Raw genomic sequence first — 21,828 nt, forward strand, 5'->3', positions numbered from 1 at the left:
ATGGATTTAATTGAAACCGATTGTATTTCGCTGCGTGAATTGAGTCCGATGTAGTTAAGCGTAGGCACTGTTGATTTATATTGCTCAGGGTGATATCTTGCCTTAATAATTGCAAGGAAGTCGCTTTAGTTAAATTATTGGAATATATGTTACGTGTCCGAGTTCAGAACGATTGGAAAACGCGAAGGGAGCTCTTTTAATTTCAATTTATTTTAAAATTCAATTTCGCGTCCGAAGAAGGAACAAAGATCTGGTCACATGTATTCTGTGCGCTTATCGAGCGACTTCAAAGGCGAGGAATCAAAAAGAGAATCGCATTCAGCGACAGAAGATGCTGGTACGTCGAAGACGGCAGCTACCTGCTCGAGCAACGATTCCTCTCATAGTCCAAATCACCCCCGAAATTCCATTTGGCCCCCGTGAAAAGCAACTAGGTGCATACGTAAAGCGAAACCCGAGCCGGTAATCCGTCGTCGTGGAAGGTCAGGCAGCCGAAACGAAAATTGGCTGAATTTCGTTAAGTTTGGCAGCAATTACTTTTGATACCCGACACGCGGCCGTAATTGCGTTGGGCCAAGCAGAAGCAAGAGAGGGGTAATAATTCGCTAATATCAATTTCAAATTTCAATTAGTATCATCTCGACGTCTGCTCCGCCCCTACCCCCCTCGCAGTCCACCCTCTCCCGTCCCGCCGTCGCACCATCCCTCGCCCACGGTCGCCGTTGGACCCCCAGAAGAGCACGGGATGATCGAAAATTCAATTTGTCCCTTGTAGCGGAGCCGCAAAGGGTGAAGGAGGGACGAAGAGAGAGGCAGAAGGAGGGAGGAGGCAAGGGAGCGCGAGAGGGTGGTGGAAGAGAGGCTCGAGCGGGGGTTGGAGAGGAAAGGGAGGTGGAAAGCAAGCAACGTAGGATCGCGTGGAGGTGAAACCATGAGGGGGAGGAGGGGGGGGCATAGTTAGAATACACCGAGTTTAAAGCCACTGTGTGCACGCCGTTATGTAACCAGAGATACGGCCCTGTAGGCACGCGCATGCGCGACACGCCGACCCATTATAAATTGATAACCACGCCGTTTATTAAGTTCCACGACCGATGGCTGCTTAGGCAAAGAGCCCTCCACGCTCCTCGCCGATACGTGCATTATTTATTTACGGGAGTTTACAATCCCTCTAATGGAGATCGGCGTAATCGGCCGCCCATACGCCACTGCCCTCCCTCCCAACCCCGAGCCGACGCTCTATCGTCAAGGGCCACCCTCAACGCGCTGCCACCCCTGTCGCGCTACCTCTTAATCGTGTTTCACCTCGCTTTCGAAAATCACCGTGTCGCCTGCGCTCGGGAAATCGGAAGTAAGCCTAGGGCTTGTCGCGAGGGGGTGGTATTGGTTCTGGGGGTTGCTTGACTGGAAGAATATACTGTGAGCTGGTAGGAAAGCAGCAGATTGTCTTACGTATTTTTGCTGGGGAGACAGATGGTCAAATTGGCAATGCATTGGTATCATAGATACATGGAGCAAGGACTTTTTTGTTTTTGAAGAATTTATGGAGACAGTGATAGCTATGAGAGCAGACAAATTGATCGCGAGAGAGAGACTAGAAATACATCGCTGTGCCAAAATTATATTGGGAACGTCTCCAAGGAGTCTTTCTATTCAAGGTTCACTCAATGCTGCATCCAATCCACACACCAATATACCCACAAACTTCCACAAAAATTCAATAACTGATCAACGAAGTTACCTAAACAGGATCCACACATACACAGATCATTCCCCAAACCCACAGCTCACTGACAAGGTTTACACACTCCCAATTAGCACCTCCACTCAGCCATCAATCAGCTTCTCTGAACCAGTACCCCCAAGTAAGCTCTTTCCCTGAAACAACATAACCAACCAAGTTCTAACGCGATCTGCAAACCGTTCATCAAGTTCCCGTCTGAATGGATCGCAAATCAGCTAAGATATCGAATTCTGGTTAGCACAGCCTGGACCCCATTCCCGCGTCGAACGTCGCGAAGCAGTGACACCGATAAAGGGATTAGCCGATTTGTCGTAGGTAGAAAGGTCCGAATCACCGAAGGGCCCCCTTCAGAATCGATTTCCCTGCAGGCGGCTGGCGGAGTTAGGCGCGTAATGACGGAACATACGCGCCGACGGAAGGGACGAAATGTAGCGAGGCTAATCCGCGATGAGTCCCCGAGGGCGACCCCCGAGCTGAGTGTTCGACGAGAAGGGGGGCTGGCAGGTCCCTGGCCCCTGAGCACACAGGACGTACGCGAGTCTGCCCTCCCTCAAAAATAAACCGGCATGCGGTCCAGGGGTATATTTGCGGTGTTCAACCAGCCGGACGAAACATTATGCCAGTGTTTTATTGTGCGTCCAGCCGACTGCACCCTGCACAGAAGGGATTGTGGCTTCGAGTGGAGTGTGTTTACACATTGCACAGGCGACGGATTTGTTACACGCTCGTTATACACGTTGGTCTTGCTGTGAGTGGTTTATGGTAACGGAGATCGATGGAATTTGAATGGGACTGATTTCTTCAGGGCTGAGATTTTGGTTTTGAGGGGTTGGAGATGTGCTTGGGGGGAGAGGGGAGGGTGGCTTGTAGATCTGATGAATTAAGTGGAAATATTTGATGAACTCTTTGGTGACCTGACAGTATATTATGATCAACGTAATGCATCCTTAAATTATAGAATTCTTAATTAAAATAAAATAGTACTCTAAAAAGAAATACCTGTATTACACAATATTTAATATTATATTACAAATTACAAGTATTTTTTTCTTATTTAAACAATAAAAAAAAGTCGATAAAACGACTGTGGTAAATTGTAATCCAGTATTTTGTTCACCTAAAAATAGGAAGATTCCTTTCACAGAGGAATAACATGTTTTATTAACAAACATTTTTCCACGTTTCATCTTATTTCACCTACAAATATGCAAATCGGTTCATCAGAGGGCAGTCGATTCACCGATACTAATACCACCGATATCGATGCACGAGAGTGCCGACTAGTCCATTACGAAGTTTACGAAAATTGCAGTGATGTTAGTGCCGTAGTTGGTGTGTGAGTAATGCACACATCCAATGGTTCGGTAAGCCGAATTATGGACATCCAGTAATGCCAGTATTCAATTATTTGGGAACACGTAGGAATATCTTGTTACTCGCAGTTCTAATTGCACGGGGCTACTGCTATCGAGTTACTGTAGTTTAACGTCCTTGCAAGTTGCGCTGCATCATTTAAGGGGTGAAGAAACATTTGCTGCCAATTGGATTCTAGTACATCAAATTATTACCATAAGAATAACACATACTCAGAAACAAATGAAAACTAAGTATGAATAATTTTACTACTCGTATATTTATATTTCTGATAATCCTAAATTTCTAGTTTCCAAGTTCCTCTCACCATCCAACTTCATTGATATTACATCCACGACATCTCATTTACATACTACGACGTTTGGAGACAATACATAAAATTCTAGTACTCGCAGAATATTTTCACAGTCCCCTGGCCGAATAAAAGCTTGATTCGCAGAACAAGCCCGTTGACACGAGTAGCGTCGAATAGCCGAGTGTTTAGATTCCGCGTGTGTAACACTGCGCTCATTAGAGAGCGGCGCTAATTGCATAATTGATGTCGGCAATTACGAGCAAAGCGGTGCCGCGCATCGGGTGACGTCAACATCCAATAATTCGGCACGCGACGACAATCGCGCTGCACCGCCGCGCCATTGCGCAAATAGCACAAATCGCAATTAAAAGCGATAATTCTATAATTAGCTCGCCGTCACCCGACCGAAGTCGCTCACCTCCCTACCCAACGACCCCTTTTGCTCTCGACGCTTGCCACCCCTTTTGTTTCTACTCCGACACCGATGGAGGCTCAACTCTGGAACAGGTACTACCTCTCTGGCGCGATTGCTTCTCCCTTCTCTCCCTTGAGAAGACGGAAGCGTACTTGAGGGAGGTGCTTATCGAAGAATTGTTTGCGTCAACGATCACGTGAGTTACTTGAAGGTGGTTAAATGGGGGTGGTGTTGAAATTTAGAAATTGAATAATAATGTGAGGTATGTAGGTAATTAATTGTGTATGTTTTTATAATATTCGTGCGTAGTCTTCGAAATTTTTATGGAATTCTATTTTATAGAGAGGGGTTTTGAGTCTCTCTAAATGTTAATGCGTGTACATATAAATTGTATTTTAGTATTTCGGTTACTGATAAACATAGGAAGCGATAAATTAATATCTTGATTACAATATTAATGTTGATACAAACGGTAATTAATATTAATTCTTATTAGCATTAATATTGACATCAGTATTATCATTTTGATTTGCCATTCTATTATGTTGGGGCTTATCGAGCCTCCTGATATCCTGCTTGCAATAATAAAAATCTTATTAATGATAATACTTTTCTAATTCTTCTTCTAATACTCTAATTACTAATTTACATTAAGATAGAACAAAAGGAATTACTATATCTATATACATTATATCACACGAAATTGAGGAATCTCCTAGATTGAACCAATAATACCAACACAATAATTAATTTCCAATTCTGCCGTCCCTCCTTCCCTTTAACCACGATTATAATCACCGATACAATATCAATAAACAAATTCCTCCTATATTTAATACTTAAGCTCCCCTCTCTCAACAACTTCCCAACACTCCGCCCACGCAAACCATCGAAATAATCACCTACCACTCCACCAGCGGCTCCATCCGCAGCAACGATTTATCATGCATTAATTGTACCTCGAGCAATGGACCAACACCACCGTGTCCATTTCAAATCCGAATGCATATCAGAGAAATCGTCAGCGTGCACGCCCGCATTCTACGTAACGCGTCCTAACTGCGTGAAATTCGTGGAGAGGCAATTGAGCGACGTCGCTGCACGCTTGGAAAACTTGACGAAGACGCGATTAACGAAGATTTCATTAGGGACAATATTGCGGTGGCATCGGCGCTCGTTGACCGTCGGGTCCTGGTTTCTTTATTGGCCGGTCTCGGGGAATAAATTGGAGGGAATTAATTAAGCGGCACAAATTGGATGCAGCGCGTTAGCCCTTATTCCTGGATGACACAACTTAATAAGCATCTCCTCTTGTGAACCGAACGGGGCCCTTCGTCCACGGGGCCGCTAGGAATGCGGGACTTGGAAGCGCCAAGGGCCGAAGGGCATGGAAAGGAAGCTTCTTGCGTGCTCGGTTAATCGCATTTATCGCGAAACGTAACAGCTGTTTGCTGTTTCTATTTCTGCCGGCGTCTCTGCTCGGGACTTTAATTCGCCTTTCGTTTCTGCCCGACGCCCGTTGCGAAATTAGTTGAGACATTAACGTGGGAGAATTTTTAGCCCTTGATGGGATGGCTTCGCAAGAACCAAATGGACGATTCTGGTTAAAGATAAGGATAGATAGTAGAGAATGCATTTTTCATGAGAAACTACTTACAGAAATAAGTAGTCGGGATGATGAACAACGAATTTACTCGTTTGTTGTGTGGGAGGTGATTCAGAATATTATGGATTAGTAGAAATGGGAGTTTACATAGGACTATGAAAAAAATTGTGGAAGAATTTTACCATGGTCTGTGACTTCAAGAGAATATAAATTAGTAAGTGAATAATTCCTGATCGAAAGTGTATATGTAATTATTTCTATTTCTTTCAGAATCCATTGATATCGAACGAATTGGCATCGAGAAGCGGACCAGTGGCATACCCGAGGCAGTGTTTCGATTGGCACGGGTCAAGAGAGAAGAGCGTGCCCCAGAACGTAATATCGTGTCGCGCACAATACAATTGTAGATCGGCTCCTTCAATAATATTACGGCATAGACGGTTAACGGGTTAAGAGCGCGCATTGTCGTCTCGTTGAAAAGAAATCGAGGACGAAACGAACTGTGGGTAAATATGCGCGGCGTAAGGCCACTTTGCTCCAGCTATCGCAACTGCCAATTAAATGCCGCGCCATGTAAGGGGTGTTAATAGATGATTTTTCAGCCTCGAAACGAGGAAAATAGTCATACAAAAATAAAAGTTATCTACTATCAGAATTCGCATTCATAATTTAAAAATCCAATCTTGTGCATTAATTTGTAATGTGGGTGGTACTTCAGGCGCTAAAACAAAGACAGCCTGTCATTTAATTGTCAATCACTGCCTTGAATGTCTACTTAAAGAAATTCTATCATTTGAAGGTGCTCCAAATCCCTATTAAAAATTTATAGATATACCATTTAAGATGAAACTGAAAATACAGAGCTAAAAGAAGAATAAACTGCACTCACTTGTTACTACCCCTAACTTATACCTCCTAAAACCACTTAAGCACCCAAGAACAATTTTTTGAAATATTAATAAATGAATTACTAAGCGATTGAGTCTAATAATTTTTGTTTCCATTATTGCAGCATGAAGTCTCAAAGCAGTATTGTGACAAAGTTAGTGAGGAATGTATTCGCGTGAACTTTTCGGATTGTTTTATTCGTTAACACTGAGCAGAGCAGCGTGCGGCTCAGTCTATAGACCGCATCGAGTACGGTATAATGTACTTTGGTTAAGCGCATCGGAGCATGCTCGTCGCCGAGTTAACGCATTTAATGGAGGTTAATTTTGCATATGGTATTGCTCCCCCGTGCCCTAACCTCTTTACTCGTGTACGCTCAACCATCCCCCGCATCGTAAGCTCACGACCAAACTACCCGAAATTACGGCCGCAGAACGGGGATCATTATTAAACTGGTCGCTCGATCTTTCCTCCTGATCGAATTATGCGGTTAAGTATTCAGCTACATCGGCCTTCGTGTTACCTTTCTGGGGGTGGAATAATGATTCGTCACACGATATTGGACAAGTTTTACTGCTTGCATGGGATTTAAGAATGATGGATGCTGTTTTTCTGGGGATAATTCATCAACCGATGCACTTGGGGATCGATGAGAATATCGAGGCAGGAAAGTCTCCTGGAAATTATTTCTATCTTTAGGAAAATAAATTTATGAGGCATCCAGATGTGTAGATTTACTATTAAGAATTGTAAAAATTGTTAACATGACAATTTCTTGGTGACTTCTAACATTTAAGAATGTTAACTATATTTTAGAATGTCACTATAATCACACAGGATTAGCATAAATGTAAATATATGATACAGACGATAACGCTCGATTGAATTTCGTTGGAAAGGTCAGTCGACGCATGCTTGGACATTTATTACGAAATAATCAAGATGCTCCTTTCACGACCCCATTCAGAGATTACTGGCCGCGACAATGGCAATGCACCAAAGGGCAGGACAAGCATTTAAGGGCCATCAATGCATGCTGAATGGAATGGTATTCGGAAACGGAACCTCTTCTAGCCCGTCGACCGGAACGGAATAGCGTGGGATACTTCTTTTCTGCTGGATAGACGGGTGCTGTACGTGCCATTAATTGAGGGAGAACGAATGGGGGTAGAAGATAAATAGATCGTAAAGAAGTGTCAAGGAACCAGAAGTCACGGCATTTTGAGGCACGCGTCCCCTTTGAATGGAGTTTGTATGCTTCACTGAACCATAACCGGGAGCAAACCAAAATTACCAGTATGAATCCTGAGCTGGAGGAATTAATTGAAGTGGAAATACGGGGGTGTAAAGGGGGTAATGATTACACATTGGTTCCAGGGAAGAATCTCTGCTCTCTGTTTTCTGCTAAGTTAATTCTGACAGTGAAGTCTGGGGAAGAGGGTGATTTGTTCTGATTCTGTTCAATTTTTTTATTAGTAACATTGAACAAATATTTCTTCGCTCTCCTAGAAAAAGTCAAAAATTCAGAAGGGTCTTTTTTTGGTATGAGTTCCTCTAGTTTCCATAAAAAAATTCGAGAGTGTCTTTTGATCAGGCAAATATTTTCCTAAACAGTCCCTCAAACAGAAGCTGACAGAAGCGAAGAAGAGGACGAGCAGAAAGAGGGAGAAGCGCAGTGATCGAGGGTTAGGAGACCGGGGGGTAATAAACACTTGATTCAACACCACTCATCTTCCTCTTGTCTCTTCACACCGACAGCGAACTCCATTTGACTTTAGCCTCCACTCGATTCCACCGCATTGCACACGCCCTTCCCGATGTGTACACTTCGTCGAGCATCTATACTACTTCCTGTACCCCTCTCACGCTCTCACCCCTTCCTGTCCTCTCCTGCTCTCTCTCCTCTGCCTTCAGCCACTCGTCCCACCCTTCTGTCTTGCTCTTCGTTGTTATTTATTTTTTTTTTTTGGCCCCCCTTTTCCGTCGGTGGGTTTTTTGCGCTCAACCACCCCATTTTGTCGCGCAACCGACCACCCTGCGCGAAAAGGGTGACGCTCGATCATACCCGACCGTTCCCCTTCTTCCCTTTCGATCCGCTGGCCGCTCGGTGGTTTTCGGTTTATTTCCCGCTTATCCATTTACATTTGATTTATTCTGGCTGTCGCGCACCGCTTTCAGGGCCGACGCCTCGATTATTCCGCTGCTCGGCGAGCTGGGCGAAAAGGAGGCGCGGCGAGCGACACTTCGGTTATTAACCCATCGATTGTTGGGATGATGTGTTTTGCTGGGAGAGTGAGAAGCTTAGTAATTCTTGGGGAGAGGGAAAGATAGAAGTTGTGGAAAATTGTGAGGTTGTGATAGTATTTTTCAAACAATAGTAAAATGATCTAAAAGAGAATGAACGCCTACTGGTCGAAGAAACTACTCAAACAAGATAATGTGAATTAAAAAAAATTACCTAGATTGTTACTAGACCTAAACTACTATTACACATAAAATTGAATTTTCTTTTACTATTCAAAACTTGTAGGTAGTCATGAAAAATTTAACTCTTTTTTAAAAACTACAAAGAACCCTTCAAATCCCTACTGTTAAACATTCAATACCTTTTTACTTCTCCATAAGAAACTCATCAGAATAAAAAATGTAAATTTTCTACGTTCTAAAAAAGTGCAATAACTTCAAGAACACAAGCCTTTTACTGAAACATCCCCAAAAACCTAGATCCTCGCGTCCTGTTAAACAAGGGACAAAGAGAATGGAGGGACGGGCCCAATAGGAACGATCCGCGATAGATCCTCATCGATGGAGCAGTATAGATTAACGGGAACCCAAACGAGAACGAGAGCCCGGGACGAAGAAGCATTGGCTGTGATTGAATTAATCTGTCAATTTGCCAATTACACGGATGAGTTTGTTTGGTGGCTGCGGTACGCGTACGTCTCTCCGTGCGTCTCCGCTGCGTTCATCGATCGCAAGTGGATCGTCGGCTGGCTCTGTCTGCGTGAAATTCCGCTCGCGTGTGCGTACACGCGGCCCCCCGTGCACGGACACGAGGGACGCTTTGGCTGTGTTCGAATCGGGCATACGTAACCGCGTGGCTCGGGGCACAGATTCAACGAGCTCAATTGGCGCACCGAACGAGGAGGAGGATCGTATTGATTCTCCGGTTACATAGTCGCGAAGTAGAGACGGCTACAAACCGACTGGCTGCCTCGAGCAACGTCTCTGTTTAAGGGCCGCCAAGGGGCCGAAGGTACGATCGGAAGTGCCCCTTGGTTTCCCTTTGGATTCCCTTTGGATGCCACGGAAGGGCCGCTTCAGTGCGCGGGAAATCGATTTTTTCAAGTTTAATGCGGTTACCTGGTTCAGATTAGGGCACTGGGACTATGGTACTGTTCAGTGATGAGGTTTTATTTAGTTCGATGATGAAAATAGAATATTCGGGAAAGCAGTTATCAATTGGGATGCTAAGACTAATTGCAAGGATAGTATTGACTCTAATCACTATCAATTCCACAATTACAGAGGTAGTAAAAAAAAATCCTAGTTCTAAATTCTCAACATTCCTCCATTTTATAACACCTCATATTCTAAAATCTTCCTTACTCTTTATTACCACACACCAATAAGTAATTGTACGAGTTTATTCTCCCTCTCAATAACCCAAGAAAAATAATTCCATCAGCTGCTCAGAAGGCTCATCAATCATCAACAATCAAGTATTCCAGCATCGAAAGCAATATCGCGGCTAGACGATCCGCGGAGGAACCGCTCGTCTAATCGACAAACACACTCGAATCGTCCGCAAATCGTACGTCTCAGTCGATTACGGCAAAGAGAATACGAAATTACGCTATCGTATTTGCACAGCGCGCCATTGTGCTCGTAGCTGTATCTAATTTGAAGTTCGTTCCAAGACGGTGGAGAACTTGCAAGTAGATAGGCTTCCGAGCGATATAATATCGCAGCACGGCCGTGGCGAGGGTGGTGGGAAGCTGGCGGCAGGGGGAGGGTTGGATGGAAGTGGCAGGATCGAGTGGTGGAGCCGGAGGCTGCGAGGGAAGAGAGATAGGGGATGCGCAGTCGAAGGTTTCGCTACCCAGTCTCGCCCCGAGGGCACCATTTCCAACAGAACCAAGCACGAGTCGGCTGGGACGGTGGATCTGAATCCGCTATATTCCAATTGCTTCCCCAGTATGATATACGCCAATTTCGCCCAATATGTCGCGCCCCCTAGACCAACGCTATCCAATCCTTCGAATAGAGCTATTCATCCCCTTGTAACCCTTCCCTCTTCGCTGAGATGCTGGAGAAGGGTGATTTTTCTGAAGCTTCTGTTACTTACACTTCTGGGATCTTATTTTGATATAGAACAGGTAATAAAATGGGACATTGTCTATTTTTAGAGAAAGATTATTGGGGATTAGGGGAGGGTTGCAAGAGTTCATCAATTTCTATTTCGGTATCTACTGAATTCGATGAAAGCGAAATCCTGACTCGAGTTTCGTTGGTCACGTGCCGACGAGTGACCACTGGGCACACTTGGTGGTCTCGTTCGCAGGTTAGAACATCATTTATATCGTTTATAGGTCCACTGTGCCTCTGAGCCCTGTTCCTGGATATTTTGATAAATAATAGATGAGAGAATGTCCTACGATCATAGGTGACCAGTACTTCTGTGAATTCTGATCATGTGAACCAGTTCGTGAACTGATTTTGTAGAGATTTTAACATATTTATAAGTATATTAATTTCGAGCATTTAACACTTCAAGAATTATTTGTATTGCTGTAAAGAATCTCTGCCTTATTTATGAAGATTTAATATAGACTTTTCCTCAATTCTTTATGTAATAAAAATCAGTACTTCCATTGGGACTAAAATGTAATGAATTCGCGATTTCTAATAATTATTAAATGTTCTTAGTTATTGAGAACCTCGGCCTCACTTATAGAATTAATAAACTTGATTATGGATCAAGGAAAGCACATATGGGAATTTGAACGAGATTTAGAACCTAATTTTCTTATGATTTCAGTAGCGCTATTTACTCGCCACAGAAATCGCCAGAGATTAGTGATGACCCATTTCGAAGCGACTATGCAAGCTCGATGAAGCCGAGTGAGCTCGCTCAACGGAAGCTGTGCAGTGGGGATAGCTTGTAAACGTGGCATAATGAGCTATAGAGGGGAATAAGCCAAATTTCCACCACCAGCTTACCCTCACTGTATGATCGACGAATCTTCCCTAGTCTAGTCCCTCCTGAAAACAATTTCCCTAAATTCTTTACCACCATTAAATAATTCCCACAACCTATATCCAAGTGGCAATAAAATAATTATTATCTACATAAAATTTCGAATAAAAAATTCTCTCATTTTTGAATAGCACGCTTGAAAATACCAGCATACCTTCCTCTTGTTTAAATAACATCTCCTAAACTTAATAATTCTAACCAAACTGAGTCTCCAAAATAAAACTTCAACTGTGCAGAACTAGTACCACCACAAAATCGACATAACTACAAATAAATCTCTACACTCAATTTCATACACAGAAGAACCCTAATCAATTCCCCTCAAGTTACCTCAAAAACCCACCGCAAGCGCTATCGTACCTTCCACGACCAACTGGCCGCCAATTCCCCAGGCATCCCCCAAGAAACCAAGCTCCGTCTTTATCGACTCTATCAAGGACCCCCCGAATCACCGAAGAACAATGATTTCCACCGAGGCGTCGAATGCACAATGTAAATCGCCGACGGCTAGGAAACGGTCCAGGGTTTCCGAGGCGCGCCACGCGGGGGTGGGCGATCGTAAAGAGAGTGCTCGAGGAAGAGGTGGAAGCAGTCAGTCAGGTAAAGAAGAAACCGGGAACGTGCCGGGAATGTATGTGGCCTCCCTGGCTGTTACTCGACCGGGTGGAGCTTCCTCTCCGCCCTCTGAGGCCTTTCCACCCCCGCGCCCTCTCTGGAGCGCCGCTCCTGTATTATTGCCCGACCGTAAATTTCGCCCGGAAAGCGATTTAGCGAGGAAGCGGCAGGGATAAATCTTGAAAAAGTCGAAAAGCGTAAAACAGGAGCCTCGGGGCTGAAAGTGAGGCAGGGCGAGCGAGGGAACGTGGCGTGAGGGGGGAGGGGGGGGAGGGAGGGTGCCTCGGGGGGTACCGATATAAGGAGCGCTCTCGATCCACCTTTCTTTCCTCTCTCCTTTGCCTCGGCTCCTTTTTTCCAGGAGCTCTCTTCCCTTAACGTTTCCTGCCTCGTGCACCTCTACGAAGCGGGGGCGTGTCTATACCCTCCAACCGCCCCCCCTCGACCGCGCACATGTGTGTGCATTTGCCTGTGTAAACGTGCTCCCTCGCCCCTTTGCACCCCCCGCCGAGACCAGGCTGTTGCAGCGTTCGTAGGAAAGAAGCGTTTTCGTCGTTCACTGGATTACCGGTTTGCATGCGTCCGCGGGGGTGGGTTGGAGCACTTAATTTCTGACGTGCCGCTCGGAGGATAAAGTCTTTCGTTTTACGACGGTGCTCCGCGTTATGGGGTTGTAGGTGTTCGCGGATGGTGCGGGGGCGACCGAGAGGAGAGGTTTGATGGTTTTTTTGGGGGAGAGGGACTCGATTGAGCTTTTTTGAACGTGGTGGAAAGTGTTTAATGGAATTGAGATTTGAGTGGCGATCAATTTTCATTTGTGGGAGAATTATGGAAATTGTTGCGGAAATTTAGCGGTATTAGATTCAGATGATAAATCTCGCAATTGTGGGCGAATGGAGTAGCAGGCCTCACGAATAATACACATGTACAATTATAGAGAACGCATAACAGAACGGCCGCAAATATTGCGGTAATTTAGATTCCATAAACTAAGGTATTAATACACATTCAGAGGAATCAATAATAAATATAGCTGATAACATGCATAAATGAGGGAGATGATTAGAACGCAATTCGACCGGTCAGAAATTGGTTCTCTGTAACAAGTTACAGATTTATCAGAACAAATAATCACTAGGTACAAACTGGCCCCCTTATCTAATCTCAAAAATACCAAAAAAACCAAATTTTTTCTTAAACTTCGTCAACCTTAAAAATATTTTTCCACTTCTCACCCTCAGAAAAAAAAATTCGCAACAAATCTCTAAAACTCGCAGATGTCCAGAAACGCAGAAAAAAAGTGTCAGCAGCCTTGTCGGAGGGTTAAGTCAGCAATTGCGGGGAAAAATCGCAGTAGGTCTCCAGCGCGTGTTACGAGCAAATGAAAATCGCGGCGCTTTGATCTGCCCCCTCTTGGAGGGGGGTCCAAGGGGTGATCTTTTTTCTCGCGCTCGGGTTAATACGATTTGCAAATCCACAGCTTCGGCCACCGTCGGCTATGGGCCGCTGAATAAATGATACGCCCCGATTCGGGGATTGCTGCATTATCCGTCGTCGAATTCGTCCCTGATGCCGCCAATTATTCATGCTCGCGTGGCGCCACTGCAATTAAGAGTCAATTTCATTCTCGACCAGATACATCGGTCACGAAAGTCTTTTGCGAACACTCAACCGATCGAACGCCTAATCTTATAAGGATGCTGTTTAATATGGCGATGAGTTTCTATAATCGACTGTTGAAAATATTGTTAGGTATTATTACACGTGCTAGGTTAATATCTTGTAGCCAATGATATGTCTGAGGTCTTTTGGAAGTTTCATTTCATACATTTGAGGCACTAAGTTTGATGCTATTTAATGTCTGATTGCGCACAGTGTGTTTCTACTTAAACACTTGGAACAAGTATCAATCTCCATTATTAAATAATGCAATCCGGTATGCTGGGTCAGAATGATTATTTTTGTAGGAATGAATTAGAATTATCTGACGATAAAAAATATTTCCATCGTGAAACAAAATTCTCCAATCATCTTCGTTTAGATCCATTAACATCCTAGCAGCGATATTTTTATCTAATTCTCCTTCGGCCACTTGAAATGTCGCGCAAGTACCCATAATACAATGTTACGCCCGTATTGAATTAAATATTGCCAACGGAGACACCAATGAACCAATGCGAAATTAAATTAAATTTAAGTTACTTAAGCGCAATTTAGAGCGAACTATCCGCTTTGCTTCAAGCGCATTAAACGCATCAGGCTTCCTAAGCGCGTCGCTCAATTGTCGTCCATGCCAAACTGATTTCATTTTCATGCAAACTAGCCACTTCTCCCCCCCCCTCTACTCTATCTCTCTCTACATAGTTTTCTAGTTTTTCTCTCCTTCCACTATTTTTTCTTAAATTTCACCAACGTTGAACATTTTTCAAATCGAGCGTCGAAAGCACTCGCAAACAAATCGACCAACTCGTAATAAAATCAGAGAGCCCTGGTTGCACTCTCTGCAAGTGCTTCGTTCAACACCGACGTCGATATATTTAAATCCAATTTAAATCCCCGCCACCCGGCTGTGTACTTTCCGCTCGAAAATAATTAAACGCTACTCCAGAATCGTTTATTTTTTAGCAGCGCCCTGATTGTAAATGCCTCGCTCGCCGAACTGAAATGCACTCGAAATTAGATTAAAGTAGCTCTCATCGCTGGCATCGATTAAAAAAGGACAGCTGACGGTCGGTTATAACTGCTTGCGGTTTACCGAATAAACTCGAGATACTTGAGCGACCTACTTCACTAGAGATTCAGTGTCTTTGAAACTTGTTAAAACACTTGCCTATCTCTATTCTTTTCGATCGCTCTAAGCAACTGTTTGCCGAGATTCGATCGGCGTCTAGGGAATTTTGCTTTAGGCTAGTGTGGTAGTTCTGATTTTGAAGTATCGGTGGATCCATTCCTCATTAATAATGTTAATAAATCCTCGACGAGGTTATCGTGACCAGCAATTCCTCTGAAAACGTTTAACGATAACGAAAAAGGAATGCAATCGGAATGTAATCATTAATTGGCTAATGAGAAAGTACTTGGAGCTTTTCCTCCAGAGGCTACGTAGATTGAAGGTAATACAGTTAAACAACCACCTCTTTGTCGATAAATCCTATAGGCAACGGTGGAAATTAATACGATCGATTGATACGGATATAATGAACGATTTAACACAGAATTTCGATGAATGATACGAACTCGGGTTAATTAATACTAGCCAGTCTTTGAGGATAATCCTCTTGGTAACCCGGGAAGAAGGAAATTGTAATATAAAAACGTATCGATAGATGTATTTGTTTCAATTAGGAAACTTATTAATGATAATGTAAATTTCGTTTGAAGTCGTAATAAATTTGAAGCCAGAACAAATTCATCATGCCTTTATAATTTATGAAATACTTGATTCAGAGAAATTTAAATTAATATTCCATTGAATATCCTAGATTGAATACCCTAGACCTACACGTTCTGAAATTCGAAGGAACTAAATTCTTTAACAAGTTGTAGAGCCCTTAAGATGACTAACGCTTGAATTAGGTCTGGGTTAGGCTTCTGTTCCTCTGAGTACCACTTTCAGTAAATTTTATTTCCTCAAACATCAAAGTACATACAAAGTACCTACATGAAACGATCACATAAGTGTCCACTTCAGAATTCATAATCAACTCATTCATTTCAAGCACTTTAAAAATATGACAACCTATATTAATACCCTCACAAATAGAACTCAAAATCATTCAATGAAGTATTAAAATTTACATGCAATTGTTAGTTTAGAGTAGAGTTAATCTCTGTTCGAAAGGAACCCGCGAAATTGAAATTCATCGGAAGATCGAAAGGTGAATCAGATTCGTCGAGATTCCACGACCTCGCGAGTGTCCTCATCCTCTGGTTATGTAGGCATACATACGCGTCTAGAGGAAGTCACCACACCGTGCACGGCGTAGAATAAACGGTCAGTGACGCGCGGTAATGGCCGACATCCTAATCCTGGCCCCCTACAGCTTAATGCCATACACTCCGCAATGATAATGCTGCATGTGCTTTTTGTCATTACCAGTCGCCATGCTACCCCGTAATGAGCACCGCCGCGGGCTCCTTCACTAGGATTCTCCATCCGGAAGATCTTGTCCCTTCTACGCCCAGAGTCCTCTACCTACTTCCGGTTCCATCAGCGAACCGATGTTGGTTCGAAGCCTAATTGACTCTTCAGATCGATTTTTTTAGCGCAATCGATAAATTTATGGACTGGTTCGATGATATTGAAATTATTAATTTTTTCTTGGTACTCTTAGTTTGAACTTGGTTTTTTGTGATTTTTAATTTTTAATTAGAAACAGTAATTTTTGTATATTACAGAAAACTGAGGATGAGAGATACTCATTATGTACTTCAATTTTTTCATCTCAGAGTAATAAGATTCTTCTCGGTTAAGAGAATAAATCAATCATCTGACAAACCCATATGTCCAGTAACTACCAAAGAACCCAAATCAAAATTCTCAATCCTCTTTAACAATTCATAAACTTACGATACTATATAATTTCATCCTAGTCACAAAGACTATCTCCCTCATCTCATCAACTACCATTCCCTAAAGCTGTCATTGCCCAAAATTCAACGTGCCTCATCAGCCACGACATCCACAGGCCACAAACATTACTGCAATTATTTAAACAAAAATGACGACTGTCTCAGTTGTTCGAAAGATGGAAAAACGTGGTGGCAACTCGCGACTGGATCCGCGCGATCGTCGCAAGAAGTGACGTCACAGGTCTTGACCCCCCATTTGTACGTATATAGCGACGTCCCGAGCGATCATCTGCGGGCCCAGGGGATGGAGAAAGACGAAGATGTAGAAGGGGAAGAGGGGACGGCCCGCAGCTGCCGCCCTGGCTGCCAACACAATAATATCTAATTAATTTATTAATGAGGTTAAGTTGGTAGGATTGGACGGCAGACAGCGCGAGCCGGCAGCTCGGTCGCGGTTGGGCCCTTTTTCTGGAACGTCTTCTGGATGCTTGCGCTTCTCGTCGGTCGAGTGAATTAAGCTTAATCAGTGCGAACGTGTCGAGCGCGTGTGCGAGAACTCTCGCAGGGCCGCAGAGGCCCTTCACGCTGAGTTCTGTACCTTAGAATCACTTAGATTTCTTAGAAATGTTGATTTCTTTTTTCATTTCGAAAAAATTTAACAAAATCAATATAAATATCTGTAGTCACAGATCAGAAGGACCTAAGTTTCCTAATTGTATATTTTTGTGAAGAAGGAAATAGCTAAACAAATTTTCCTTAAAAAAGAGAATACAATAAAACACAAGTATCTAATGCAGAATCGGGGTTCAAACTACTGAATGTCAATTTCCCAAGAAATAGAAATATATAACTCATAGATAATTACACTCTCGACCAGATGAAGCCTTCAACTTTAGAAAACGATTTTCGTTTGAGACACCCTGTATACCATATTCCACGATTCATCCCACTATCATCAGGCCACCAAACAAATCAATTCACCGAGGTAACCCCTAAATCGGTTCGGCCCGCGGATCGTTGCATGACGAGCGAAAGACAGACGCAAAGCTGGCCGAGTATCATTCGGTAAAAATCATACCGCCTTAAGTTTCGACGAGCTTTTCCAGCGGAAGCTTCAGCCGCAGACAGCTGCCGCTCCAGTCCCCCGAGGAATTCACGGCGGTGGCTGACGAAAACGAGCTCGGACAGCCGTCCTTATACCCATCTTCGTCAACCTCCTCTCCTCGTTCCGCTCCCGCGAAAATCCCCTCAACGGGCGGTCGGTTATTACGTGACCATAAAGAGCAGCAGCTTTCCCGAGGACGGTATCGCATTGCGCGCGTCGCGATGAATACCGACGCTGTCTTTGATTCCGGAAGCAGAAGGGGACAGGGATCCCTGACGGACGGGGAAACGATGGAGAAAGTGAACAGCGTGAATCTATTGCTCTTGGAAACATGGTTCAACATTTCAGAGTTTATGATGGGAGTCGCTGAGATGGTAAAATGATTAACTCAGTAGAAGAGAAAGTAGAAAAATGTAGGATGCTAGAAATTATGTATTTTAAAATTCAGCTTCAAGTGAATTGTCAAAGTGATGTGATTGAGAGTGTTATTTAAGAGATGATTAATTTAGTTCTTGAAATATTGAATTCTTGGGTGAAAACGTTAGGTGTTGTTTAGTGAACCCGTGGGCGATAGAATTGGGTCTTGATACTTGTGCACGTTTTGGATATGTTTTCTTCCGAATAGCGAGGTACTCTTGGATTTTGTGGTTATTAGTCCACGTGCATCAGTTTCGTGATTATGAAGTACAATTAAGCTGCGTGAAGTTTTATTAATTTTGTTGCATTAACTTTCATTTTCATTGTAGTCGATTCTAGTCATGGAAATAAATTGGAGTAAAAATATGGTACAGTTATGGAACAAAGTTAAATCAATGATAAAATATAGTATCTTTTGCATATTGTTGAAAACTTAAATCCTCTACATTTTTGTACCCAGACTGATATTCTTACTTTTTCTGAGACATGACATCTGAAACCACATTGCAGTCCGTCGGATAGCACGCTTGGTATCCGCTCGGCTCTAATCTAAATGCGATATGGAGAACAGTCTTCTGAAACTGCAAACTGAAGTTCGTAATTTACTAGCATATTAAACCGTATACGTAACACACAGAATTAACAATCCCTGCCCTTGCAATTGTACCGAAACGATTGAAACACTTGATTCTTCCGAATATTATCCAATTTTCTCAAGCACCCTATCAAACATAATTGAAAAAATAGCCAAATGCTATTATAGCAGGTTCAAACCGGTGAATTAAGTTGGCTCAAACCAGTTACACTTAAAGGAATCCCTTCCTGAATTAATTCATTCAACAGAATGATCGAACAATTTGTGCAGAATTTAAAACCCTATCAGCTGCATACAAATGAAGCCTACGTCAATCTCCTGACAGGTATCACTGTCTTCTCAATTGTAGATAACACATAAATCATATCAGTCTAGACCAAAAGCAATAAGAATTGAAATCCTAAATGAAGGACAATCATCAGAATACTAATACTTAAATCTAGACCAGGAACAGTGATCAGTATACTTCCAGAAGACTTGCTTTCAGTGATATAAGAAACAAGTAGAACAAACTTTCATACACAGACCATCTCTTAAATTTGTCATAGCTCTTTCTTATTTCTCAGAACTCTTTCACAATATACTACACATCATCTACAATTATTTACTACTACTATCAACTACAGTAAATTCATTGATGTCGCATGAAAGCTGCAATCCAGAAAACACATCCTCAGCTCTACTTGAACATACCAGACTCAATTGCGACTATTCAGAGACCACTGTTCCTGGTCAAAATACGACCTACACATTCTAAAGAAGGATCACTTACCTTGACCAGTGGTGGACTATGCGTGGGTGGATGATAGTGTCCCGAAGAAGGGCTCGCGGGCGGCCCCGCGCCCCCGGGTGAAATGGCACCGCCTCCGGGGGTGAGAATCCTGGACTCGTGACTGAACAACACTTTCCCGATTTCCTCCGCAGCCTCGCGGATCACCGTCGACCTTCCGAACCCTCTGTCCGATCGAATTAATCGCTGTCTCCGCGATCCACCTCAAATTGACTGCAATTCCACGCGAACTGTCTTCGATCACTGACACTGACTTCAATAAGAACACAATTGGCAGGGCTTCTGTGATCGTCACTGACACTGGATGGTCTATGAGAGTTCTAGGTCTTCTAAAGCAGCTACCAATTTTGGCACAGTAGTATTAGGTTTGACTAGCGACAGTGTTGTCATGGGACACTTCCTGTGTCTAGATGCACTGACCTTGCAACTTCTAGTACAGGCTTGATGACTCACTAAGTCCTTTAAGGTAGTTAGAAGTCCCTCGTGGTATTGTCAGTAATTAGTAGATTTTGATTAAGACGACAGGCAAAGGTACAGTGTAGCTTTGGTTCACCATTCAGTCTATGAGGTTGCTCCATAGTGAATTATTGTGTATCGAGGTGAATCTTCTTTCTTGATAACTAAGCCTCTAATCACCTCTGGTCCGAAGACAGTGCAGTCTCTAGCTTCTATACTTAAAGCAATCAAGCTTCAAATGCCATTAATCACAGAGGAATTCTTTTAGTCATCTACTTCAACCCAAGACACCTATCCCCATCACCACAACCTTGAATCCTAGTCCCAAAGTACCAATCACTAACACGTTCAGTGCTCAACCACCTGATCTATGAATCCTCTTCCAGCGAGTCCTTCACCGTCAGTCCTGGGGACCCTCACAGGATGTCCAGCTGCAGAGTGTACCAGCGACGACGTCCACCCTGGATCACCTCGAAAACAATCAGCAATCGCGGCACCGGATCGTGGAGGTCGAAAAACCGAGAGAATCGCGTCCGAGCCGTCCAAGAGGGTCCCAGCTGGATTGTGTGTCGCGTTCAGTGTCGCGGCTAGACAGCCGAGGAAAGCGTGCTCGATAGGCGGAACCACGCAGGCGTCGGACGACTCGCGAGGCGTGGTCTACGATCACTGTTCTCTGTCCTGCTAAACAGGCAGCTCGCTTCTGGTCGACGACTGGCGCGGGGGTGGTGGAGCCACCACGTGGTTTTATTGGCCAAATAACGCGTACGACAAACATCCCTGCTTCTGTGCGGAGTGTCTCCCTGTGTTGTAACTCACCCTCGCCTGAGCTCCGCGTAGCCCTTTGAACGAGAGGAGAGGCAATAGTCGTCATGGTGTAAATCGTGTTTACCCCTCGTCCATAGTGATTCTCGTGTGTATCAGCTACCAACGCTCCACCTCGAGTTACGCTCCCCCCTCGCCCACCCCGTCGCCCTCTCCGCCACCCCCTTTCCATCCCTCCTTACTATGTATCGGCCTCCTTTTTTCTCTTCTCGCGCCCTTCCTGAGCCCGCTCGTCCTCGCGGCGCTTCTTCCTCCAGGGCGTTTCTCGGACGCTGTCTATCTGGCTCGCGTTTCGACCGAGGACAGACGCAGAGGCTTTGGCGGTTGCACACCCCCGATTCGTCCCGCAACCAGACGCACTTGTAGTAATACAAATAGCATTTGTTTCCTCGCCGCTGTCCCGACTTCCACCGGTTTCTTGTTTCCTTTCCCATTTTCGACGACGCTGGCTGGAACGCTCGCTGGGATCTGTGAACAGCGCGAGGCGAATGACAATGCGGAGCTTTCAGCGGTTTTTAAGTGACAACGTTTTTGGGGGATGGAGGTTCTTTGCTGGTGATGGGCGATGCTTTTCGAGTGTTTTAGAGGTATATACTTGAACTGATATTTTGTAATCCTCTTAGATGTGAAGAAGTTTGACATTTTTTGGTATGCTCTATAAAGGACTCTGGTGTTCATTTTACCAGATATTTAGAATTTCTTTTTGAGATATAGAATTTGGAACTGATGGTAAGTGTAACATATGTTCCCAATATACAAATTTACTATTTTAAAAAGTAGTGAATCAAAATTTATATTTTAAGAAAATAATATCAATGTATCAGTGGAAGAGTATTCCATCTTTCGGCTTGTTATGAGACAATTATTTGGAGTA

General features: G+C 43.7%; 1 protein-coding gene and 1 long non-coding RNA gene across 2 annotated transcripts in view; one reads left to right on the plus strand and one right to left on the minus strand.

The window, feature by feature from the left end:
• The window catches only part of LOC143183267 (uncharacterized), a 106,965-nt gene extending 100,769 nt beyond the window's left edge, over positions 1-6,196 (plus strand). Inside the window, exon 3 of the long non-coding RNA XR_013002577.1 lies at positions 5,705-6,196. This is a non-coding gene — a long non-coding RNA (uncharacterized LOC143183267). The remainder of the gene's footprint in view (positions 1-5,704) is intronic.
• Positions 1-20,232, minus strand: part of LOC143183439 (uncharacterized) — a 20,501-nt gene extending 269 nt beyond the window's left edge. Inside the window, exons 1-3 of the mRNA XM_076384965.1 lie at positions 20,200-20,232; positions 20,074-20,156; positions 19,659-20,014 (exon numbers count right to left, since the gene is read on the minus strand). Of these exons, the coding sequence (XP_076241080.1) occupies positions 19,675-20,014; positions 20,074-20,156; positions 20,200-20,232 (456 nt within the window). The 3' untranslated portion in view covers positions 19,659-19,674. The remainder of the gene's footprint in view (positions 1-19,658; positions 20,015-20,073; positions 20,157-20,199) is intronic.
• Positions 20,233-21,828: the final 1,596 nt, after the last annotated feature.

This window comes from Calliopsis andreniformis, chromosome 9, assembly GCF_051401765.1.
Source record: "Calliopsis andreniformis isolate RMS-2024a chromosome 9, iyCalAndr_principal, whole genome shotgun sequence".
NCBI classification, from domain to species: Eukaryota; Metazoa; Arthropoda; class Insecta; order Hymenoptera; family Andrenidae; genus Calliopsis; species Calliopsis andreniformis.